General features: G+C 45.3%; 1 protein-coding gene across 1 annotated transcript in view; it reads right to left on the reverse strand.

Moving 5' to 3' along the window:
* The window catches only part of c8b (complement component 8, beta polypeptide), a 39,376-nt gene that overhangs the window by 706 nt on the left and 15,180 nt on the right, over positions 1-23,490 (reverse strand). The window contains exons 3-22 of the mRNA XM_052464265.1: positions 23,011-23,109; positions 17,871-18,002; positions 17,450-17,569; positions 16,616-16,654; positions 15,556-15,621; positions 14,241-14,309; positions 11,731-11,778; positions 10,299-11,109; positions 9,759-9,886; positions 8,907-8,994; positions 5,696-5,706; positions 5,334-5,596; positions 4,549-4,690; positions 4,033-4,186; positions 3,584-3,725; positions 3,347-3,479; positions 1,850-2,047; positions 1,344-1,584; positions 1,054-1,182; positions 754-917 (exon numbers count right to left, since the gene is read on the reverse strand). Coding sequence (XP_052320225.1) covers positions 754-917; positions 1,054-1,182; positions 1,344-1,584; positions 1,850-2,047; positions 3,347-3,479; positions 3,584-3,725; positions 4,033-4,186; positions 4,549-4,690; positions 5,334-5,596; positions 5,696-5,706; positions 8,907-8,994; positions 9,759-9,886; positions 10,299-11,109; positions 11,731-11,778; positions 14,241-14,309; positions 15,556-15,621; positions 16,616-16,654; positions 17,450-17,569; positions 17,871-18,002; positions 23,011-23,109 — 3,177 coding nt within the window. The remainder of the gene's footprint in view (positions 1-753; positions 918-1,053; positions 1,183-1,343; positions 1,585-1,849; positions 2,048-3,346; positions 3,480-3,583; positions 3,726-4,032; positions 4,187-4,548; positions 4,691-5,333; positions 5,597-5,695; positions 5,707-8,906; positions 8,995-9,758; positions 9,887-10,298; positions 11,110-11,730; positions 11,779-14,240; positions 14,310-15,555; positions 15,622-16,615; positions 16,655-17,449; positions 17,570-17,870; positions 18,003-23,010; positions 23,110-23,490) is intronic.

Below are 23,490 nucleotides of genomic sequence, written 5' to 3' on the forward strand. Positions count from 1 at the left end.
CACAGACAACAACAACAATACTTTAACATCATCACAACCAGCTCATAAAGCGGCCGCGTCTGTCACACATACAACAACAACAATACTTTAACATCATCACAACCAGCTCATAAAGCGGCCGCGTCTGTCACACAGACAACAACAACAATACTTTAACATCATCACAACCAGCTCATATAGCGGCCGCGTCTGTCACACAGACAACAACAACAATACTTACCTACTTAATACCTACCTACTTCCTATATATCTACTTACAGATTATGGAAAATTTGCTCTTTCAGTATTTTGTCCAGTAGTTTTCTTTAAGGACAAAACCCCTGCAGTTTTGCCAAAGATAATACAAATAAAAAACTCTAGTAATACTATAGTAATGTCTGCAAAAACCCTACAATAAATACTACTGTACAGTATAAACACTACAATAATTACTACTGTTTAGTATAAACACTACTTTTTTTCTACAGTATTTACAGTATACAGTAAACAGTAAAAACCACAGTATACTACAGTCATGTCTGCAACACTACAGTAAATACTATAGCATTAACTGTAGTGTTTTTGCAGACTTTAGACTAAAGTCTGCCAAAAACACTACAGTGAACACTACAGCAAAGTCTTCAAAAAACACTACAGTGAATACTATAGTATTTAACCATAGTATACGATAGTATTTCTTCATGTGGGTGTAGAATGAGAGGGAGTGTATACAAAAGAGACTGAGATAAATGGAGAGAGAGACAGCATTCCCACCACGCTGCGGATGAATTCAGGGTTGTAATGCACTGCTTCTCCCCACAGTCTCATCAGTTGTGGCGTGGGCAGCTTCTTGGCAGCCAGCGAGGTGATGGACTCACTGTCACCCCCCCGAACCACCGCGACAAAGTCCTCCACCATGCTGCCTTTCACTGTGTCCTCTAGAGGAGGAGGGAGACGGCGCGGAGAGAGAGGAAGATAGAGACAGTTAAAGAGGAGGAGGAAATGGCTATTTGTTCTAGAGTATGAGACAGAAAGAGAGACCTGTGTTGTCGGTGATTTAGATCCACTCCTCACCTCCCATTTCATTGAGCAGACCATCACAACTACCTCCCTCGACCCCGAAGGTCACATACACTCCCTTGATGTTGGCCCCCACCTTCAGACCTATCTGCACACAGTTCTTGTAGGCTTCCAGAGAGTAATCTAAAATGGGAGTGGAGATATAGTAGGGTATTACTACTACCATTGTGATATGGTACTTTATTTCATTTGTCCATGGGTAGCTGCTGTGAAGTGAAATGTCACCCTAAGGCCCCGCGGTGCACTAGCCTCTTTGTATGGAATAGCAAAGCATCGTCGGTCACCTGTCTTCTCCAGCTTCTCCTTGTCCAGGATGACTGTGTACTCGTAGTCTCCTCCCAGGGTAGCCTCTGTGATGTAATGGGTGCCATAGTCTCTGTAGATCTGTCTGTACTCTCCGTAGTTGTAGGACTGGGGCAAGGCACGAAGACGCAGGAAGAACTCCGGGTGCAGCATCAGATCTTCTGACTTCAGGATGTATCGGGCCAGTTGCAGCTCTGCCTTGGCCTGGACAAAGCTGTTTTCCTGTGGAGGAATGGCGGGCAAAGGGGCGTGTCAGGAGGGCTTGGTTACTGACTGTGAATGACCCAAAACGTTGATTTTGGGGTGAATTGTGCCTTTGTGTTGTTCAGAACATTGCAGATAGAAATGTACCGGTAATAAATAGAGCCGGCTCGGTTCCCTATTATACAAGACAGACAATCATATCTGTTCTACACACTGCATTTCTATCGGGAACATTCTGTAATGATGCTCTCTTCTGAACAGACCCCTGATGGACAACTCTCACCTTCCTAGAGGCGCAGCGTATTTTCTTCTCTGACTTGGAGTATGTGGAGTCAGCGTAGTTGAAGCCGAACTCGGCCACGCCCGGTATGGCAAAGCCAATGGACACCGTGGTCTTGGAAGAGCGCTCCGTCATGGTGTAATGGACAAACTCAGAGTATGACTCAAAAGACTGGAGCTTGAAGTCGTATGTGCCTTTGGTCTGTGGCAGACAAACAAGAGAAAAGTAATGTTTACATTCACTACAGGTCACAGTCACACATGTACTGTAGCAGCAACCCAGTTATGAATAAATGTATCCTCTATACTGCTCTTAAAACACCTGAAATCATGAAGCATATTGCTGAGACAACATGTCTGTATTGTCCAGTTATATTAATCATTAGAAATGTGGTAGTGTAGAAGAAGGAAGGATGCATTTTAAGAGTATTCGATTAGGGCCCTTGCTAATGCTATAGGTTATAAGGCTTCCTACCTCCAGTGTGTACTGCTGCAGGTTATAAGGCTTCCTACCTCCAGTGTGTACTGCTGTAGGTTATAAGGCTTCCTACCTCCAGTGTGTACTGATGTAAGTTATAAGGCTTCCTACCTCCAGTGTGTACTGCTGCAGGTTATAAGGCTTCCTACCTCCAGTGTGTACTGCTGCAGGTTATAAGGCTTCCTACCTCCAGTGTGTACTGCTGTAGGTTATAAGGCTTCCTACCTCCAGTGTGTACTGATGTAAGTTATAAGGCTTCCTACCTCCAGTGTGTACTGCTGCAGGTTATAAGGCTTCCTACCTCCAGTGTGTACTGCTGCAGGTTATAAGGCTTCCTACCTCCAGTGTGTACTGATGTAAGTTATAAGGCTTCCTACCTCCAGTGTGTACTGCTGCAGGTTATAAGGCTTCCTACCTCCAGTGTGTACTGCTGCAGGTTATAAGGCTTCCTACCTCCAGTGTGTACTGCTGCAGGTTATAAGGCTTCCTACCTCCAGTGTGTACTGCTGCAGGTTATAAGGCTTCCTACCTCCAGTGTGTACTGATGTAAGTTATAAGGCTTCCTACCTCCAGTGTGTACTGCTGTAGGTTATAAGGCTTCCTACCTCCAGTGTGTACTGCTGTAGGTTATAAGGCTTCCTACCTCCAGTGTGTACTGCTGTAGGTTATAAGGCTTCCTACCTCCAGTGTGTACTGATGTAAGTTATAAGGCTTCCTACCTCCAGTGTGTACTGCTGTAGGTTATAAGGCTTCCTGCCTCCAGTGTGTACTGCTGTAGGTTATAAGGCTTCATACCTCCAGTGTGTACTGATGTAAGTTATAAGGCTTCCTACCTCCAGTGTGTACTGCTGTAGGTTATAAGGCTTCCTGCCTCCAGTGTGTACTGCTGTAGGTTATAAGGCTTCATACCTCCAGTGTGTACTGCTGCAGGTTATAAGGCTTCCTACCTCCAGTGTGTACTGCTGCAGGTTATAAGGCTTCCTACCTCCAGTGTGTACTGCTGCAGGTTATAAGGCTTCATACCTCCAGTGTGTACTGCTGCAGGTTATAAGGCTTCCTGAACCTGACGTCCTGGATGTAGTGAGGCAAGCAACTGCCTGCGTAGTATCTGTTGTCAATGACCACTCCCTCTAAGTTACTGTTCAGTATGTTGATTCTACAGGAGAGAGAAAGGGATTCACTTTCACGTAACTCCTGTGCTGATGTCAATGTGTACGCCGAGCTCAAGTTTTTACTCGGCCCACAGTGAACATGCCTCACCCTTTGGCCAGGTTCTCGATGCCATGGTACTCCTGTGCCTCCTGCTTGCAGGCCTTGTTCACCTTCTGACAGCCCTTCTCATCTGACCAGTCCCCACAGTCATCATCCCCATTACAGCGCAGGTCTATAGGCACACAGCGCCCTGGGAAGACACACAGGTCACATCTCAAATCACACCACATTCCCTATGTGGTCCTCTAGTTTTGTTTCAGAGCCCTATACTGGCAGTGCACTTTGTGGAGTAAAACGTTTCATTTGATATACAGCACTTTTTTAAATTCATTTTTTTTTACATCCACACAGACATCTAGAAGACATGCATGGGACTAAGCCGTGTAAAAATAGCAGGCATATAGTTTTGAGATCAGAGGAGAGAATACCAGTGGTTAGGATTATTCAAATCAGGCTTAACGTTAGGGTTAACTTGGTGGATTGTGTGGAAAGAATACCTGTGTAAGTGCAGAGGAAGCCTTCACACAGAGGTGTTTCATCATGTGTACAGTCGTAGCGAGATGGAGGGCTACAGGGCTCCACCTCTTTGCCCTGGACATGACAGGGCTCCCCGCCAAACTGAGATGGCTGGACAAGCTTAGCATAACGATACTGGGGGAAGGGCGATGGAGAGGGGAGGGTAAGAGAGAATAAAAGACAATTGAAAACAATTTGAAGGCTACAGTGCAACACCTACTTACTGCCCACTTACTGTACAGCTATTAGTCACAGAAAGGCTGCATTACCTAGGCTGCATTATCCAGTCTGCATTACCCAGTCTGCATTACCCAGTCTGTGCACAGAATGTGAAATACATCCCATGTCCGTTACATCCCATTATCCGTGTCAAGTGGATTACAGACAGCAACCTGTGCCACTTACGCTATACTCTCCACTAACAGGTTTTTATCTACCATCCTCCTCCTCATCATCATCATCATCATCCATTTCTTCCTCCTCCTGCTAATATTCACCCTCTTCTTCCTGCAGACATCGCAGCGCGTCCAGGAGGACCACTCTGATTGTACACAGTCCACCGGCTGCACGGCGACCTGAGTCCCCACAGAACGAGCCTCACGGACGCCACTGGGCTCCTCGCCACTGCCGGCAACATCACTGAAACATAGGTCACCATAACTCACAGTTCACCGCACTGCATCAGCCTATTATATTAGTCAAGCAGGGTACGACGGGAGGAATCATCTGTGTGTTGATGTGCTAGAAAATCATTATGGTTTCAAAAAGGTGGACTTCTTTGAAGAAATATGCACACACACACACACACACACACACACACACACACACACACACACACACACACACACACACACACACACACACACACACACACACACTAAAACTAAACCTAGCTCCTAACCCTGATTCTAACTTTAACCCTAAACCCCCTAGAAATAGCATTTGACCTTGTGGGGACTAACAAAATGTCCCCAGTTGGTCAAATGTTTGTTAGTTTACTATTCTTGTGGGGACTTCTGCACGCACACACACCATTTTCTATTCTCAATGGACTTTTGCATTGATTTAAACAGCCAACAATTTAAATCCAGAATAATGTTCCCTCCCGTTGTACCTCCATCTAGGCCTCCAAGGCCTCCATCTAAAACCTTACCCATCGGGAGTAAGTGTACTGCAATGAACCTCACATTAAGTCATACAATGTCTGGTATTGACGCTGGTCGAGGACAGCCATTGCCCTTGAATCTCTATCTTCCACACACAGAGTGAATTAAGGTCTTACCGGAGTAGGAGCAAGCACAATGCAGCACAGAGGAGGCAGTAGCCTAGGCCAACTGTAGGCTTTAACATGGACACAGAGAGCATGGTAGTTGTGGATCTGAAAAATCTCCAATAAAGACGGACGCACAGACCTGACGAGACAACAGTGTGTTCAGCTGTGTGTGTGTGTGTGTGTGTGTGTGTGTGTGTGTGTGTGTGTGTGTGTGTGTGTGTGTGTGTGCATGTACTTATGAGTGTGTGTACATGTGTGTTTGTCCGTGCGTGTGTGTGTGTTCAGGTATCTCTGTCTGTGTGTAAACACACACTGATCAATACAAGCGGGGGCATGGACTCAATGTTAGGTTCAGACCGTGAGTCTGTTACGGGAATCTCCACTTTCATAAGTCAGGTATTAGGAAACTCAAAGCACACAGATCATGTTTGGTGTACAGTACGTTATATTGGTCTGGAGATCTCCCAGACTGTTTGTTTACCTTCTTTGACCTCAATCAAATGACCCTTGACAGAAACATCAGCTCCACTCCACACAATATGTGGTGATTGCTTATAAATGTAAAAACAAAACGCTATTTGAAATAGATTGAGGTCAACTTCAGTTAAAATGCTTCATGTAGGTTTGTGTTGGTGGATATATGCCATTAACAACACACAATTACAGAGTCATGTACGGTTGGCAGAAACATGGTAGAAAACCTTTTAAAATGGAGGAGGTACTATCTCAACAGCATTAAGAATGACCTCGTTTCCATTCTCCATTTCAAAAAGCTTTCTTCTGCATGTGCTGACTGGACAGGGCCCAGGTAATAGCTAGAACACAGCCCCCTCTGTTGGATCCATTGAGTTGGAACAAAATACATGCAGGACTTATTTCAGGGTCGCTGAAATGACCAGGTGTTTTCTTAGAAAGCACACCGTGAAATGGTCATTCGACAGTAATATCCTATGAATGACCATTTTTTGTTGCGGCACCCAGTGTTACAAATAGCTGACGCAACATACAAAGTTCAGGAGAAAACGGTGAATCACATGATCTTTTATTTGTGACTGAACAGTGGGCATAGAGTAGCACAGTAGATGGGACGAAATATACGTACAAAAAGTCCTCTTTCTCTTTTCAACACCGTTCGGGGGATTCATAAATAAAATGGGACCATTTCGCTTTGTCTTAGACGAGCAGGGTTACAGTTATTATCATCGTAGTCTAGAAGTAAATAGTAATCATATTTATATTATTTCATAGCCATATAAAGTCTCCATGTTTTGGCCATTTGTAACTCTGCGAAGCGGACAGACCTACAATATGCCCCAAACCCTCAGTTGCATCAATGAATTGTGTTACTGAAATACAATGACAGGACGATGTAACAGTGACAGGGCAACCAAACCTGTCCAACTGATAGTTATAAGGCATAGTAATGTACTCTGGAGTCTGCAGCTGGATGGGCCATCTCAACTAGCTTATTGGTTACGGTTCCTAGAAACCACCTAGATATGTCTAGCAGACCTGGGTTCAAATACCATTTGAGATCATTTCAAATTGTTCAGCTGTGCGTGATTGAGCTTGCCTGTTGCAATGGGGCCAATAGGAAATTCCCAAAATGCAAACCCCGCCCACCTGGCACTAGAGGCAGGCTAAAGCAAATGCTCAAAAGTATTTAAATAGTATTAAAACCCAGGTCTGGAAGCAGTAGAGTAGATCAACATTGAGTTTGAAAGCAAAACATTGAAGTGTGAGCAGTACACCTGTCTGGAAGTCTAAAACAGCTAAGAAACAAGGTTATGCAGGAGATCCCCCCCTTCCCTCTCCCCCAGGTAAAAGTGACAGTGACTTTATTAAGAAATTAGCCTGTGGATATTTTGTTGTTGTTGTGTGACTTCATTTTCAAAAGAGTGAGTTACGTCACACGTAGGTAACAGGCATCATCGCTTTGATTCAATGGCTAAGTAACACAGATGCATCAGTTCATATGTCACAGACCGACCAAACCCAACAGAGAAACAGAAAGAACAAAAAAGAACAAGAAAGAAATTGCCAACAAAAGCAAAGCAAACGTCCAGATGATACAGACAGAGGTGCTGGTAGGGCATTGCTTTAGAGTTGAGAGCCACAGGTAGGCAGTGTCAGAGAGGCAGATGACGGCCCTATCTTCTGGCACAGAGATGCAGGTGTACAGTCGGGGCCTTGATGAAATCTTATTTACAAAATAGAAGTTTGGCAAACAGGATTTTTATTTCGGCCGATGCCTCAAACATTTTTTTTTTACCCTTAAAAACTCTCATACGCATCAACTCAGTAGTCGCAGCTTTCAAATGGCAAATTATATTTTTTTTATATTTTTGCTTTGAAAAGGGAGCTACGGAGAACAGTTGTCTCGCAGTCACTGTTGCGTTTGGCTGGATCCACAATACAAAGTCTGTTCATGCAAATGGAACAAGTCAGTTCTTTGAAAACATTTGGGAAATCCATATGTTCTGCACAACGAGTCCTTGCAAGGTACAACCCCAAAGGACACCATTCTTCATCAAAATACCTAAAAAATCATCAGAATCCATAGAACACATTACAATCCTCTTTCTGAAATTGCAGTGTGATTGGTTCTTCCAGGTCACATGATAGATTGGATGTCTCCTCCCACTGACCTGTGGCAGAATGTTGTCATGGCAACGGCCTGCTGCTACAGTTTCAAAGGTCACTTCCTGGGAGAAAAACCTTCCAATTGGCAAAGGGAGAAAAAAAGACAAGGTTTGTCCATTGTGAGGAGTGTGTTGTGTTGTCCGTCTCAAGAGAGAAGCCAGTCCTATGGTACTGCTACTTTAGACTGCCAATATTAATAGTCCCCAGAACAAAACAGTGATCAGTGTAATCCAGCTATGTGGAGAGACACAGGAGTCTAGAGTCTCTCCTCTCCCTCTCAGTCTGCTGTCCTCCTCTTCTCCTCCTTCTCCTCTCCTCTCTTCTCATTTCCTCTTGTTGGTCATATCTCTGGGCATAGAGAGGGTTCTTCTCCTGGAGAGGGAGGGAGCCGCATTAGAACACATACACTTGTGTGAAATATGTGCAATTATGAGCCTATGGACAGCAGGTGGCAGTATTGTTCCTTACATTGATCATACTTAATCAATGCAGCAATGTTCCATTTTACAACGTACTACAGAGCCATAATAAAATAAACCTTTAAATGAAAATCACAGCTCTTCCATAATTGGCTGAGGACCATTTAGCTGCAAGGACACAGAGAGAGAGAGAGAGAGAGAGAGAGAGAGAGAGAGAGAGAGAGAGAGAGAGAGAGAGACTAAAAGACAAACAAGATATCTGTGCCTCTGAAAAGACACCAGACAGACAGGCAATAAGAGCTGAGCGGTAGAGTGTTGTTAGACCAATCAATAAAACAGAGATGTTTTAAGCAGCCTTAAGGGGATACAAAAGGTTAGAGAATAGAACAGGAGAGGATCGGAGAGAGGGAGAGGGGTGGGATGAGGAGATGAGAGGGAAGGGGAGGACAGAACGGGGTGATAGAGGAGAGTGGTAGGAGAGTAGAGAAGAAACCCACCCAGAGTCCCAGTGTTCTCTAGCTGTCTTCCTGCGGACAGGTCTGGGCCTGTGGACAGTCAGATGGAGCATCACTGGAAGGACAAGGAGACCGAGCCCGGTTGCATGAGCCCTAGGTGGAAAGAGAGAGAGAGAAAGAAAGAGAGAGAGAAAGAGAGAGAGAGAGAGAGAGAGAGAGAGAGAGAGAGAGAGAGAGAGACATTGGGAGAATGGTTAATTCCAGTATTCACCCATTAACACAAGTGCCGAGGCAGTAATTTTGACTGCATATGAATGTAACGTTTATATATCTCTGCCCCCTTCCGTCCTTGACTTCTCCTAAGTGCGTTTATTTAACACGTGTACGTTGTGAGAATGTCGATATCACTAACAGAATATATGTGTTACAAGAGGACATTGTTTTCTCCTCTGGAGCACCAGAAAGGTGACTTTTTCAAACACATCCTCCGACAGAGTCACATGCAGGTAAGATGTTTTGATTCCTATATTGTATCTGAGGTTTCCAAAAACACTTCCCTTTGACAAATAAAACTCTCAAAATTGAAGAGATGAGCTTTATTTCAAAATATCACTTTTTCCAAGAATAACCACTGTACCATGCGCTCCACATGTGAGCCCGCGGTAGCAGACAGCCTGCAGTAACATAAAGTCATGAAAATGCTATTGTGTTCTTTGAAATACATTTTTTTTTTCGAATTACAACGTTACCCAAGACCTTTATAAATACAACCAAAGGACTTTTTCCCCTCTTAGCATATATCAAATGTTTTTGTTCGACTGATGCAGTCAAAATGGCAGGTGAAGTGATAAAACGACTATCTACCAACCGTTTGATAGCTCATTATATCATTATGAAGCAGATTAGCTGACACTCACCGAGTCATCCTCCCTGGTGCTGGGGTGTGTGGCCTCTGTTTCGATGGGGGAGTGGTCTGTGGGGGGATCACTAGCCTGGGACGGGGCGGAGTCTGAGGACGAGCCAGGTTGGGGGGCTGGGGTGGACGCTGCAGAGACAGAGTTGGTTGTTGGGTGTACTGTACTCCTTTTTCCCCACTTTAACCGTGTCTTAAAGCATTGTACATTATCCAGGTGGGTATAGTTAGGGTTTGTTTAAAGGGGAACTTAACCAAAAAAAACACAATATTTAGTTTTTTTTTTCATTAGTCCACTTTTGATATAGTCCCAAAATGTTTTGCATGTCAACGGTCAAGTTTTCAACATATTGGACTTTCAAGAAGCAAAGTGCCACTGATCATATTATCATGACATGCAAAATGATGCATTTTGTATCATCATGATGATGTGGCCGATGGATTTTCCCTTTAAGGTTTGGGTTGGGTAACTTACTTGTTTTGTATGAGTATGTGCAACTATCTAGTGTAAATGTAGGAAAAACTGGCTATAGGTAGAATTTACCTGAGTCAGTGGAGGGCGAGGTAGACGTGCCTGGACTCAAGGTCATCCGAGAAAGGTCAAGGTCACTACAGCTGCCTTCCTCTTCCTGGGTTGCGGCAGATGATGACTCCAGGCCCAGCTGGCTACAGACCAGGGTGTCAGGGGGCACGTTCACTAGACCGGGCGTCTCACACCTCGCCATCATGACAAGGCCAACGGGCGTCTCACACCTACCCAAGGCACCAAGACTCATTGAAGTAGGGCTCATCGGCCTGGGTGTGCCACACCTGCTGCCCACCATGACAAGGCCCAGCGAAGAGGGGCCTTCGCCTGCGTCAGAATCCCCACCGATGCTATGCTGCTGCTGGAGCAGAACGGGGTCCATCGTCTGATGCTGGGGGCTGGCGATGGCCGAGGAAGGGGTGGAGGAGAGGTCACCGTGGGGCCCCTGGGGCCCAGGGCACACGGTGGTGATGGGCACCATCATGGGGAGGTGGTGACCCCCCACAGCCTGGGCAGGCATGTAGGCAGCCATGGCGGCCCACTGCTGCTGGGTGGCAGGGAAGATGTTGGCCTGGCTCCAGATGACGGGCTGGCCCCCAGGGAGGACCTGGGTCACCTGGAGGGGCCCTTGCACCCCAAAGGCCAGGGTCTGGGCCTGGCCAGCGAAGGGTCCCTGCTGGGCCCACTGGGCTGCCTGGACTGGCCCCATGGTCATGTACCCTGAGGGGACAGAGGTGGGGCTGAAGGGGCCGGTGAACATCTCTGGGGGGTGCTGGGGCTGGCGGTGGCTCCTGCTGGGGTCCAGAGTGTTGGCCGGGGACGGGGGAATCTGGGGGGACATCATCCACATACACGTCTGAACCAGGCACCTATCCTTTCACTGCGGTCATTGTGATTATTCATTTATTGGCTTTTTCGATTTGGGGGTCAATTGAACCATCTGTTCACACAGAAATCAGAATAGAAAATGTCTTCCAATGTCTTACTGGTCTTTAGCGGTTGTCATGACTGTGAGTTTCTCTATGATCCACACAGTAGTTTGACTGCATAACAACGCATTCAAATGTTGACACATGGACCTCCCGAGTGGCGCAGCGGTCTAAGGCACTGCATTGCAGTGCTAGAGACGTTACTACAGACCCAGGTTCATTCCCGGGCTGGGCAACAACCGGCCGTGGCCGGGAGTCCCATTGGACAAAGCACATTTGGCCCAGCGTCACCCTGCGTAGGGGAGGGTTTTGGCTGTGGGGCTTTACGTGGCTCACCGCACTCTTGGGACCTCTTTGTGGCGGACCGGGTCCCCGGCACTATTGGGCCCCCGGTCGCCAGTTTAACAGTGTTTCCTCCGACACATTGGTGCGGCTGGCTTCCGTGTTAAGGAGCGCGGTTCGGCGGGTCATGTTAAACGGACAGAGTCTGTCTAAGCAATAGGGAATGGATAGTTACTCACCGAGGGTGGAGTTGACATATCTCCGAACAGATCAAAGTGGTTGATGTTCTGTGGTGGGGCAGAGGAACAGGGACAGAGAAGGAGAACAGTGACATTTCACGACAAAACAAAGTCAGACTTTCTAAGTCATAACACAGTCTATTACTCTGTATGTGTGTGCATGCGTGATTGCGTGTGAAGAGAATTGTACTGAAGATGCCAAGAAACAACTAGCTCTCCTTTCATTTCATTATCAGAAAATGGATCTAAAATGAATCTCTCACGGTGCTCTATAATTGGCTATTCAGTCCAATCAAAAGAACACTGATTAGATATTATTATGTCCGTCTCTACCTATCAAATCAGCCCCAATAGTCCCACAATGCATTACCATTGTGATTCCTCTCAAACACAAGATAATATTATATGATTAGGTAGGATTTGGACGGTATACAATATACAGGTAACTGCCAAAATAAAGGAAACACCAACATGGAATGTTTTAGGGCATTTGGCAATACCACAAGCTGCCAGAACAGCTGCAATACTCCTTGGCATAGATTCTACAAGTGTTTGGAACTCTATTGGAGGGATGCAACACCATTCTTCCACATTAAATTCTATCATTTGGTGTTTTGTTGATGGTGGTGAAAAATGCTGTCTCAGGCACCACTCCAGAATCTCAGATAAGTATTCAATTGGGTTGAGATCTGGGGACTGACACAGACACAGACACACACACACTTTACACCCTCTTTGCTCATTTGAGACCCCTCTTTCAAAGTCACTGAGATCTCTAGCCATGGTAGCCAAAATAATGGGCAACTGGGACATTTTAATACATGATCCCTTGCACGATGGGATGTGAATTGCTTAATTATCTCATCTGCTTTCAATATACTTTGTATCCCTCATTTACTCAAGTGTTTCCTTTATTTTGGCAGTTACCAGTACATTCACCACTGCGTTTCCTGAACCCAATGAATATATATACTTCTATACATTTACCCACCGAGACAATATAACTACCTGACCCATATAGCAGATGTGACCGTTCCCCAGCCATATAACTTCAGCGCTCTAACAGTACAATTACATTTCAGAGGAAGTAGGAAGGAAGGACATAGGTTCTACAACTAGACTATGAAATGGATAAGTCGCATGAAATGTATGTCCTAGACTGCAGGGGCCATGCACAAGCAGACGATGTATCACCACGGGAATACACAGGGGATTTGCATGCTATAAATAAAGACACACACACACAGACACGAAAAGAAGAGTGAAAATGAGAGGAGAACAGCAATCAGTGTTGGTGAAGGGGGGCAACATAACATTGTCTATGTCCTGTTTGAAGTGTGTGTGTGTGTGTGGGGGGGGGGGTCTGATCATATACGGTACATATTGTTTCTGTACATTATGGCTTGCTCTTACAGTTCTATGTATCCAGTAGGAGCAAGAGGGAGGTACAGTAGTTTGTAAAAGGTGGGCAGACATAGGTTATAGTTATACTGGGTCTTTACCTCAGGCAGACAGGCAGAGTGACACACACATCAAGCTATGGGGGATCTCTGAGTAGAGCTCCAACTGAATGCACAGACAAGCAGTAACTCTTAAGAGATATGGAAGCAGCGTCGGCAGCTATTGATACAACACCAGCTAGCATGATGTGTTTTTGGGGGGGAGATAGCAAGGGAGACAGGATAGCTATCATGCCGAGTTGATATGTTGCTGAACTATCAGCATAGAGAGGAAGCGAGGCGAGAAAGAAAGCCCACTTTCTTCTTAGGGTTTGTTTCAGAAGTCAGGTGGACGTTTTCTTCTCTCTCCGTGTAAATGTATTGACTATTGCATCTGACATGGTGAAAGGATAGAAAGAGATATATTTCCAGTTCTGCGCAACCAAAAAGTGAATCCATGATATGTCTATTTGTTCTGGTCCAAAATGAACCTCGCTGTAGAAAATATATTGGTGAGACTGGAAATGACAAAAGCGTTTTGTCTTTATTGAAGAAAAGACGCCTCTTCGATGTCTAACATCGTCCTCTATGTTTAAAAACCTGTGGAGGATCTGAAGCAAAGACACATCGCTTTCTCCACTGGATTTATCTGAACAACTGACTGTATCTGTTGGGGCAGACTGTGCATAACAATACAATATACACCCCCGTATACATGACGATACATGTTGCAATATACAATATCATTTAATCTTTATACCCTTAGATACTGTAATAATATACTTAGGCCTGACGCTTGATCATTTCTTGCCCAAGACAACTGATATCAGACTGCACAGGCAGGCAACCACTGCCTCGAGACACACTGCTGATAACCAGTCTGTGGGTGTATACGACCACGTCTACGTGTGTCGGCGAGGTGGTTAGGGGTCCAATAATTCCACAAGGTCACACAGACAGGGGTTCATGAATGGACACTAAAGAAGAGGGGAGTTTTCCTTAGTGAGGGAATGAGAGGTTTGCCAGTGGAGGGAGTGGACGAACCAAAAAAACAAAAACAAAAGCACCTACAGTCATGAAATGGCGTTTTGGGACGTCATAGATCCCTTCTCCCTTCTGCTGACTGGTAGCGGTAGGGACCTGTGTTGGAGGTCGAGTCAAAATGAAAGAATAAAGTGAGCTTTGAGCAACACCATTTTACCAAGGTTGATTAAGAAAGAGAAAAACGTATTGATTATTCAATGAATCCTTTCTTCTGCTACAGCTGAAACACTCATCATTTCAGGTGTCTCTGGTCTGCAAATGGTTTAAAGGAAAATGTTATGCAAATTCTACCGCTGCACAGCTCTTGAATCAACTCTTATTTAGATCCATATTGATTGTAAGCAATGCTGTACGATTGTGTGTGCTACTTCTTTGTGTTGACATTAAGGCGGCACAATTGTTTTTCTCCATTTGGATCACATTCAACTAGAGGTTTAAATCTGTGGAAACTGACAACGCTGGAGCGCTTGCCCTCTCCTCTCTTTTGTATATTTTCCTCACATTAATCTATTAACTGTAGTGAACAATATGGCCTCTCTCTCTCTCGCTTTCGGCTGGCTGACTTGGAGTTGGGCGGAATTCTCTTCTCTATTGATCTTGTTTCATTTGGAGTTCAAATGGCATGGCAAATGATTCATTTCGACTCATCTTTCATCTTCAGAAAGGAAGAGGAGGAGGAGGGACGAGGAGGAGGGGGGCGAGGGTGGAGGGAGGGAGGGGGAGGTGGACAGAGAAGGGAGGAGGGGTAAGGGAGGAGGGGTGAGGGAGTAGAGAGGTGGTGGAGGGAGGAGGAGGAGGGGGGCGAGGGTGGAGGGAGGAGGGGTGAGGGAGTAGAGAGGTGGTGGAGGGAGGAGGAGGGGGAGGGGGGCGAGGGTGGAGGGAGGAGGGGTGAGGGAGTAGAGAGGTGGTGGAGGGAGGAGGAGGAGGGGGGCGAGGGTGGAGGGAGGAGGGGGAGGTGGACAGAGAAGGGAGGAGGGGTAAAGGAGGAGGGGTGAGGGAGTAGAGAGGTGGTGGAGGGAGGAGGGGGACCAGATTAAATCACACTCTAGGTCCCTAGAGGCTCCTGTTGGTCCCTTGAACTGAGCTGGAAGGTCAAACCTCTGGATGTCTGCAGGGAGCCCACATAGACTCTAGAGAAGCCTGGATGAATTGGTCTGCCAAAATAACTAGCCATGACTGCACTTGAGATGTTATTCTAATTTACATTCGGAACATTGTGAGTATACTTTTTTTTACCCAGTGTACTGCCCTGCTCTCTAACAAACAGAAATCTAGTGTAACACAACGCTCTGGGTTGACTACTCTACAAAACGTATGGAAGGGGCGGGGCTTGGTATTGTACCTGGTAAACGCTCTCTTCTGATTGGTGGCCACGGAGGGGCTCATGTCCAGCCTCAAACACAATGTACTACAACAGAAGTAGTGGGCGGGGCCAAGAGGGATGGAGCATGTCGAGATTAACGGAAACAGAGAGAGAGAGCGATCGAAAGAAAGAGAGAAATAAGAGACAAAATACGGAGAAAGAGAAAGAGATAGAAAAAAGAGTGTGAGGGAGACAAACAAGGAAGGAAAGAGAGAGAGAGACGATAGAGTGAAGAAGGAAGAGGAGAGAGCACAGTAATTGGTCAGGCAGTAGTTCCAGGTACTGAAGAGGTCCCTCCACCAACTTCATCAGAATACTGCTCCACCTCTCCACTACCACCTAGACACAGAGGGGCCAATCCTGACTCGAGATCCGCGTTTGTAACCTAGATGATTTACACGAAAGTCTGAGTTAGTTACACGCACGGATCCCAAGTTTGGATTCTGCCCACAGTCATTGGACTCTTGTATTCGAAAACAAAACAAACGAAAACAGTCACTACTACTACAGAATTGCAAAGTAAAACTTTTCTTTGTGGGGGTATACAGCAGAAAAAGCTAAAGGGGCAAACAACAGAAATTTGGAATGAGTTGGGGCATATCCACTGAACATTAGCATTCAGAGTAAGGGTTAGTGTTGTCTGTATTCAGTGTGAGCAACAGAGTAGAGTATCAGGTTCAGCCAAAAGCAAAAGGGGAGAACAACCAGTCAGGGTCAGGTCTTTAGAAGAAAATCAGAACATATACACAGGTCAACTGAAAAGATATGGTTCAACAACACTGCAATGGGAGAGTCGAATGGTTGAACAAAACCGTCTACTGTGATGGTTGGTCTACTGCGTATTACTGAGATGGTTTGGATATCATGAATCATTAATTCAAGCAGATCAGCGGCAGATATTTACATTAAGGATTAATTGTTTCGTATTCCATAGAATGAATCACGTGAAAACACTGTTGTCAGTAGAAGCTAGAGCGAAAAAGGTCCCATGGGGTTTCATCGCTAGTTCTGATGGGCCGCGTGTCGTGTGGCGACGTACCTGGTAAACTGGATCGTCCACCTCGTCCTCCAGAATGGTCTGCGTGATGGTTGAAGAGAAGGAACGTTTTACATAACAACAAGAAGACGGATACAGAGGAGAATAGAGCAAGACCATGGATAGACGAATAGAAGTACAGAGAGAAGAAAAGAGCGAGAACAAAAGAGCATGCAAGGGCATCAGGTGTGACCAATCAGCCATTGGCTTAGGGGAAAACAGTTTTCTATTAGGAACTCAGTGGAGAGTACCTAGTCTTAACATATTGTGCCTAGTCTTAACATATTGTGCCTAGTCTTAACATAATTGTGCCTAGTCTTAACCTATTGGGCCTAGTCTTAACCTATTGTGCCTGGTCTTAACCTATTGTGCCTCGGCTTAACCTGATGTCTGAGTTACTGTATACATTTTCCACCATAATAATATATACCATTGTGGACACAGTTATACATTACATTAAGCCTTTTACATTGACAGGAGTCTTTCGATGCATGAAAGTCATGTTTTGGGATAAAAAAAAATAGTGGCATTATAACGTCCCTCAAAACACCTTAAATCATTTGCATTGCAGTCACAGCCCAAGCCGAGATCTGGACTCGTACTCAAAGCGCGTGAAGCAGTCATCTCTGCCTGCTGGTCGCTAGGCTAAGCAAGAAAGCATGCTTACGCAAGAGGGGGGAACGCTCACTTTGACAGATATTAACCCATTTCTTCAATGGATACGCATCATCTCCCTTCCTCTAATATCTCTCACTATACTCATGAGTACACTCAATATGGCCATTGTGCATAACGGCCATGGTAACAGTTCTGTTGTTGTTTCTTGTTGTTATTTACCTGGTAGACGGCCTGCTCACACTGCTTGTCCTTCTGGGCCTTCCTCTCCATCTCCTCGCGCTGCTTGATGTCGTAGATGAGTGTGAAGAGGTCGCGCAGGTCGACGATCAGGGGCTCTGCCTGTCAGGGCGGGAGGGAGTGATGTGAAGGAAGAGGAGCACACACCTTCATCTTCCAGACGACACACACGCAGTTCACACACACACTTACGTCGCATTCCCAACTACACAGTGCTGCAAATATCTAAAAGGATAAAAGCAGAGTCCTTCCTATTGGACAATCTTTCAACTGTGTTACAAACGGTTGCTCCCTTGTTGCAACACTATGTGTTGCATTTGAAACGTGTTGAGTGATTGTAACTTTGGCTGTAACGCTCTTTCTGACTACTACACCTCATTAGGATCTCAGGTCCTGGACTCACCGACTGGCCGGACTTGATGGCCACGAACCGGTGGTGTCCCTCCTTCCCGCAGACGTAGCCGAAGGCCCGGTGGTCCCGGGTATCCTTGGCGATATAGGAGATCTCATGCACCGAGTGGTGATGCAGCAGAACCTGAACACACAGGGAGGAAGTGACATAAGTTGGAGTTAGGAAGTGATGTAGTAGACCTGTGAAACAGGGAAGAGGAAGTGACAGGTCAGGACGAGGAAATGGACCATACAAAATGGAGGGGGCTTGGAGACCCATGTTGGATACTGTAGGGTTAAGGTCCTGATTTGATAGATTAGTTAGATCTGGGAGTTTTTTCAGACATGTGACCTGTCTATGAAAACTCCTGGCTCGACTCTATACATTTCTAATGAATTTCATGAATTCTTAAAGAATGTTTTGTTTCAAAATGAAGGAGTGAACTCGGAGTTCACGGTAAGTAGGCTACAGCTTCTTACTAATTCTATAATACTACGGCAATATTGTGCTCCAGATTCACCGCAGCAGAGAATGAGGGAAAGCAAATGTAAATGCATTAGTCTTTCTTTGTCTAACTGTTGACAGGGAATAGTCTTGACAAGAATAACTACCACTTATGCCATTCTTCCCTTTTTCTCCTCATTTCCAGCTCCCACATGTCTCAGTGGGATACGAGGCCCAACGCATTTACTGCTTGAACAACGGCCGATTAGGGTGTGGGTGTCCGTGTGTGTATATGCGTGCTTGTGCGTGTGTATGTGCACAGATCAGACAACCCTTTTTCACTTATTTGGAAGATTTCTCTAACCTGGGGGTAATGATATTGTTGTGTATTGTGCAATATGCAAAAAGATGCATCGTCAACAGAGCGTGGGCAGCCCTGAACACCTGGTTCAAAAATACAACTGACACACACACACACACACACACACACACACACACACACACACACACACACACACACACACACACACACACACACACACACACACACACACACACACACACACACACACACACACACACACACACACACACACACACCCGTGCTCAAAGTAGTTGGGCTGTCACTCATCTACTCCCACCTGCTGCTCCACTAACAGCGTTGATAAGCTTTGAGCAACGGGGATGAGCTACTAAGAAATTAAACCCGGGCTTATTCAGTGGGGTGCACTGATAAGAACGTGGCAGAGAGAAATGGAACATACTAGAGCTGACAATATTCTATAGTCTAGTTGACAGTAAACAGTGTCTTGTCTGCATGACACATTTCTATCCGAATGTTCTGCAACGCCTCGTCCTGCTGAAAGAGCCCTGTATTTTACCATTACGATTGTTGGGTAAATTAAGTGCTGCTGGGGGAATCAGTTTATAAAATGAAAGGGTATTAGGGGGACGATGATTCTCAAACAAAATTACAGAAGCCGCATGTGGTGATGAGCGTCAGAGGGTAGGGCTTACACACACACACACACACACACACACACACACACACACACACACACACACACACACACACACACACACACACACACACACACACACACACACACACACACACACACACACACACACACACACACACACACACACACTACGGGGCTCGATGAGGGGTATTATCTAGTTGTTGTTGATAAATGACAGGGCTTGTGGCGAATAACGGGTGGCACCACTATCCAACGAAAATAAAAATGGAAGTCATCAAATATCCAACCACGAGTTGTCTTGTGAAACGGGTCTATATACAGTATTGCGTAATGCATTTTTTTCCCTTTAATTAGAGTTGAAGTGGAGCTATGGGACAATTAGGCTAGCAGTTAGCAATGATGATGATTAGGGGTGGAACTGTGGGCTAATTAGCCTAGTGGATAGTGGTGATGAATGGGGGGGAGGGGGTTGTGTGGGGGACAGCAGGTCTCTGGGCCCCCAGGGGAGGTGATGAGGGGGAAGGGGATAATATCATATCACTCATATACACACTGTCATTATAACAGACAGGTCTTTATCATCCGACAGTAGCCATCATACAGCAGGCCAGGCCCAGGTTAAGTCAAAGCAGTATACTCATTCTACATTCCACTTCGACCCTTAGCCCCTACTCCCTAGACACTGATGTTACTATATCTACTGTCATGACGTGCCCTTTGGGGGGTAGGGGGGGTTTCATAGCCCCCGCCCCTCTCTCACTCTCTCTCCACAGTTTAATGATGGTCATAAATACCTGCAGGAAAACTCTCTCTCTCACTCTCAGAAATTAACTTTAAATCCCTTTGTTACCACAGAAAAAGGCGTTGCAGTACGGTAACATCAAAAGGTTGAATAATTAAACAGTATTTCTGTATTTCAGACATTTGGAATGGTCCGTGGGTATTTAAAGAACAATCCTGTGGAATTTGTTAATAATTTGTGATGTAACTAAAGACGGTAGGACAACATAACTGTATCTCTGAATGTATATATTTCCCAGTCGTCAGGGTCACATCCAAATGTGGGGGAACGTATATGAATATACAGTGGGGAGAACAAGTATTTGACAAACTGACAATTTTGCAGGTTTTCCTACTTACAAAGCATGTAGAGGTCTGTAATTGTTATCATAGGTACACTTCAACTGTGAGAGACGGAATCTAAAACAAAAATCCAGAAAATCACATTGTATGATTTTTAAGTAATTCATTTGCATGTTAGTGTATGACATACGTATTTGATCACCTACCAACCAGTAAGAATTCCGGCTCTCACAGACCTGTTAGTTTTTTTAAAGAATCCCTCCTGTTCTCCACTCATTACCTGTATTAACTGCACCTGTTTGAACTCGTTACCTGTATAAAAGACACCTGTCCACACACTCAATCAAACAGACTCCAACCTCTCCACAATGGCCAAGACCAGAGAGCTGTGTAAGGACATCTGGGATAAATTGTAGACCTGCACAAGGCTGGGATGGGCTACAGGACAATAGGCAAGCAGCTTGGTGAGAAAGCAACAACTGTTGGCGCAATTATTAGAAAATGGAAGATGACGGTCAATCACCCTCGGTCTGGGACTCCATGCAAGATCTCAACTCGTGGGGCATCAATGATCATGAGGAAGGTGAGGGATCAGCCCAGAACTACACGGCAGGACCTGGTCAATGACCTGAAGAGAGCTGGGACCACAGTCTCAAAGAAAACCATTAGTAACACACTACGCCATCATGGATTAAAATCCTGCAGTGCACGCAAGGTCCCCCTGCTCAAGCCAGCGCATGTCCAGGCCCGTCTGAAGTTTGGTAATGACCATCTGGATGATCCAGAGGAGGAATGGGAGAAGGTCATGAGACAAAAATAGAGCTTTTTGGTCTAAACTCCACTCGCTGTGTTTGAAGGACGAAAAAGGATGAGTACAACCCCAAGAACACCATCCCAACCGTGACGCATGGAGGTGGAAACATCATTCTTTGGGGATGCTTATCTGCAAAGGGGACAGGACGGCTGCACCGTATTGAGGGGAGGATGGATGGGGCCATGCATCGCAAGATCTTGGCCAACAACCTCCTTCCCTCAGTAAGAGCATTGAAGATGGGTCATTGCTGGGTCTTCCAGCATGACAACGACCCGAAACACACAGCCAGGGCAACTGAGGAGTGGCTCCGTAAGAAGCATCTCAAGGTCCTGGAGTGGTCTAGCCAGTCTCCAGACCTGAACCCAATAGAAAATCTTTGGAGGGAGCTGAAAGTCCGTATTGCCCAGCGACAGCCCCGAAACCTGAAAGATCTGGAGAATGTCTGTATGGAGGAGTGGGCCAAAATCCCTGCTGCAGTGTGTGCAAACCTGGTCAAGAACTACAGAAAACGTATGATCTCTGTAATTGCAAACAAAGGTTTCTGTACCAAATAATAAGTTCTGCTTTTCTGATGTATCAAATAATTATGTCATGCAATAAAATTAAAATTAATTACTTAAAAATACAATATGATTTTCTGGATTTTTGTTTTAGATTGAATAGTTAGTGAATAGTTGAATCACATAATAATTACACCTAGAGAATTGATTTGATAATATAACAGTCTTCACATTAATGATAGTCCAAAAGACACGACACTACACAGGATAATAGATCTAAGGATTACATGGGTGGAAGCAATGTTGCGACATTTCCACCTAGCCAATTAGAAGGCTTGATGACATTTTTACCATAATGTAGAGCATTCTGAGTGGGTGAAAAAGTTCCTTGGTGATGAAATGTCACATCCTTATGTTATAAAATAGATTTTACCAAGACAAATAATGATTCTTCATGTTCTGAATCATTGAGTGAGGTCTTTCTCTAACATGTCATTAACATTATATCCAAGAAGTCAGATTTCGTAACAAAATACATCCGATAATAAGTACTGGGCTCTGTTGACAGAGCAGTGCCGCTTTCTCGTAGCAACTTGAGGATTGTACATGTTTTGGTGGTCAATGCAAAGTCGTTTCCGCGGGTTGCAAAAATCTAAACTAGCATGATACGAGCCAAATTAAATGTAAGAGGGTTCCAAAGTAAATCTAAACTAGCATGATACGAGCCAAATTAAATGTAAGAGGGTTCCAAAGTAAAAAAGTTTGTTCTACGCTGAGCTCTCCGTTGACATTTCACAGACATAGGCTACACTTGTTTTTGTGAGATTTTTATTTTATTTTTTAAATAACACAAATTTCGCATTTATAGGAAAAGCGCATACTAAAGTATGAAAACATTACATGTCATGTCGCAAAATCGATATTAATCCTACCTCCATATTGTTTTATGTAATATTCCACGGGTTCCACGGCAGTAGCCTACTTTCCTGATTTTTTACTACTTCTTTCCTCTGGCCTCCATTTGGATGATTGGTTTTCTTAGAGGAGTATCTCTTTTACCCATTGGTCAAAAGATGCGTTTTTGATTGGACACCCTACACAATGTTTATATCTATCTGCTTTTGTCGTATTCGTTTGGCATGTCAACTGCACCATATGCCAGGTAGGCGCACAAGATGGCTGCCCTTTTTCTACATGACTGCGATTGAACTTGAATGTCCTATAAAGGTTCAGTGCCGCTGGGGCTGAGGCCTGGCTGCGTAACTCAGCTCAGCCGATGGGCAGGCCTGGCCGCGCGGCTACGCAGTGGAGCCCCATCACTCACTCACCCCTGATCTCTCGTCATAAATCTTGATCCCCCCGAAGGAGATGGTCAGGAAGACTCTCTGCTTGTGCTCTCCTTTGGAGCGCGCTGACGAAGCCATTCCCTGGAGGAGAGGAAGAGACACAGGGCGATGAAGGGGAATATGCTCAGCACGAAAGACAGCAGCGTACCTCCGACTCACTACTCAGGTAAATATGACAGGGGGGAGAGGGAGAGGGGGAAGAGGGAAGGGAAGAGGATGGCAGCTGTTACATAAGGTGCAATAGGACAGAACGTTCTTTCATGTTGCTCCTTTTGAACCCTCCTTCTCTCAACACTTCAGTGTTTTTCTTTTTCACCACAGTCTTTTATTGTTTAGTATTTGAGAGGCTGGTTTCTTAAGTAGGCTGCTGCTGCCTGCACCTCGTGACACAAGCCGCCAAACTACAATGTAGCGAGTTTGAGTTGTGCTGACTGAACATATTCTGCTGACCGACCATAACCT

Source organism: Oncorhynchus keta, chromosome 15 (genome assembly GCF_023373465.1).
Source record: "Oncorhynchus keta strain PuntledgeMale-10-30-2019 chromosome 15, Oket_V2, whole genome shotgun sequence".
NCBI lineage: Eukaryota > Metazoa > Chordata > Actinopteri > Salmoniformes > Salmonidae > Oncorhynchus > Oncorhynchus keta.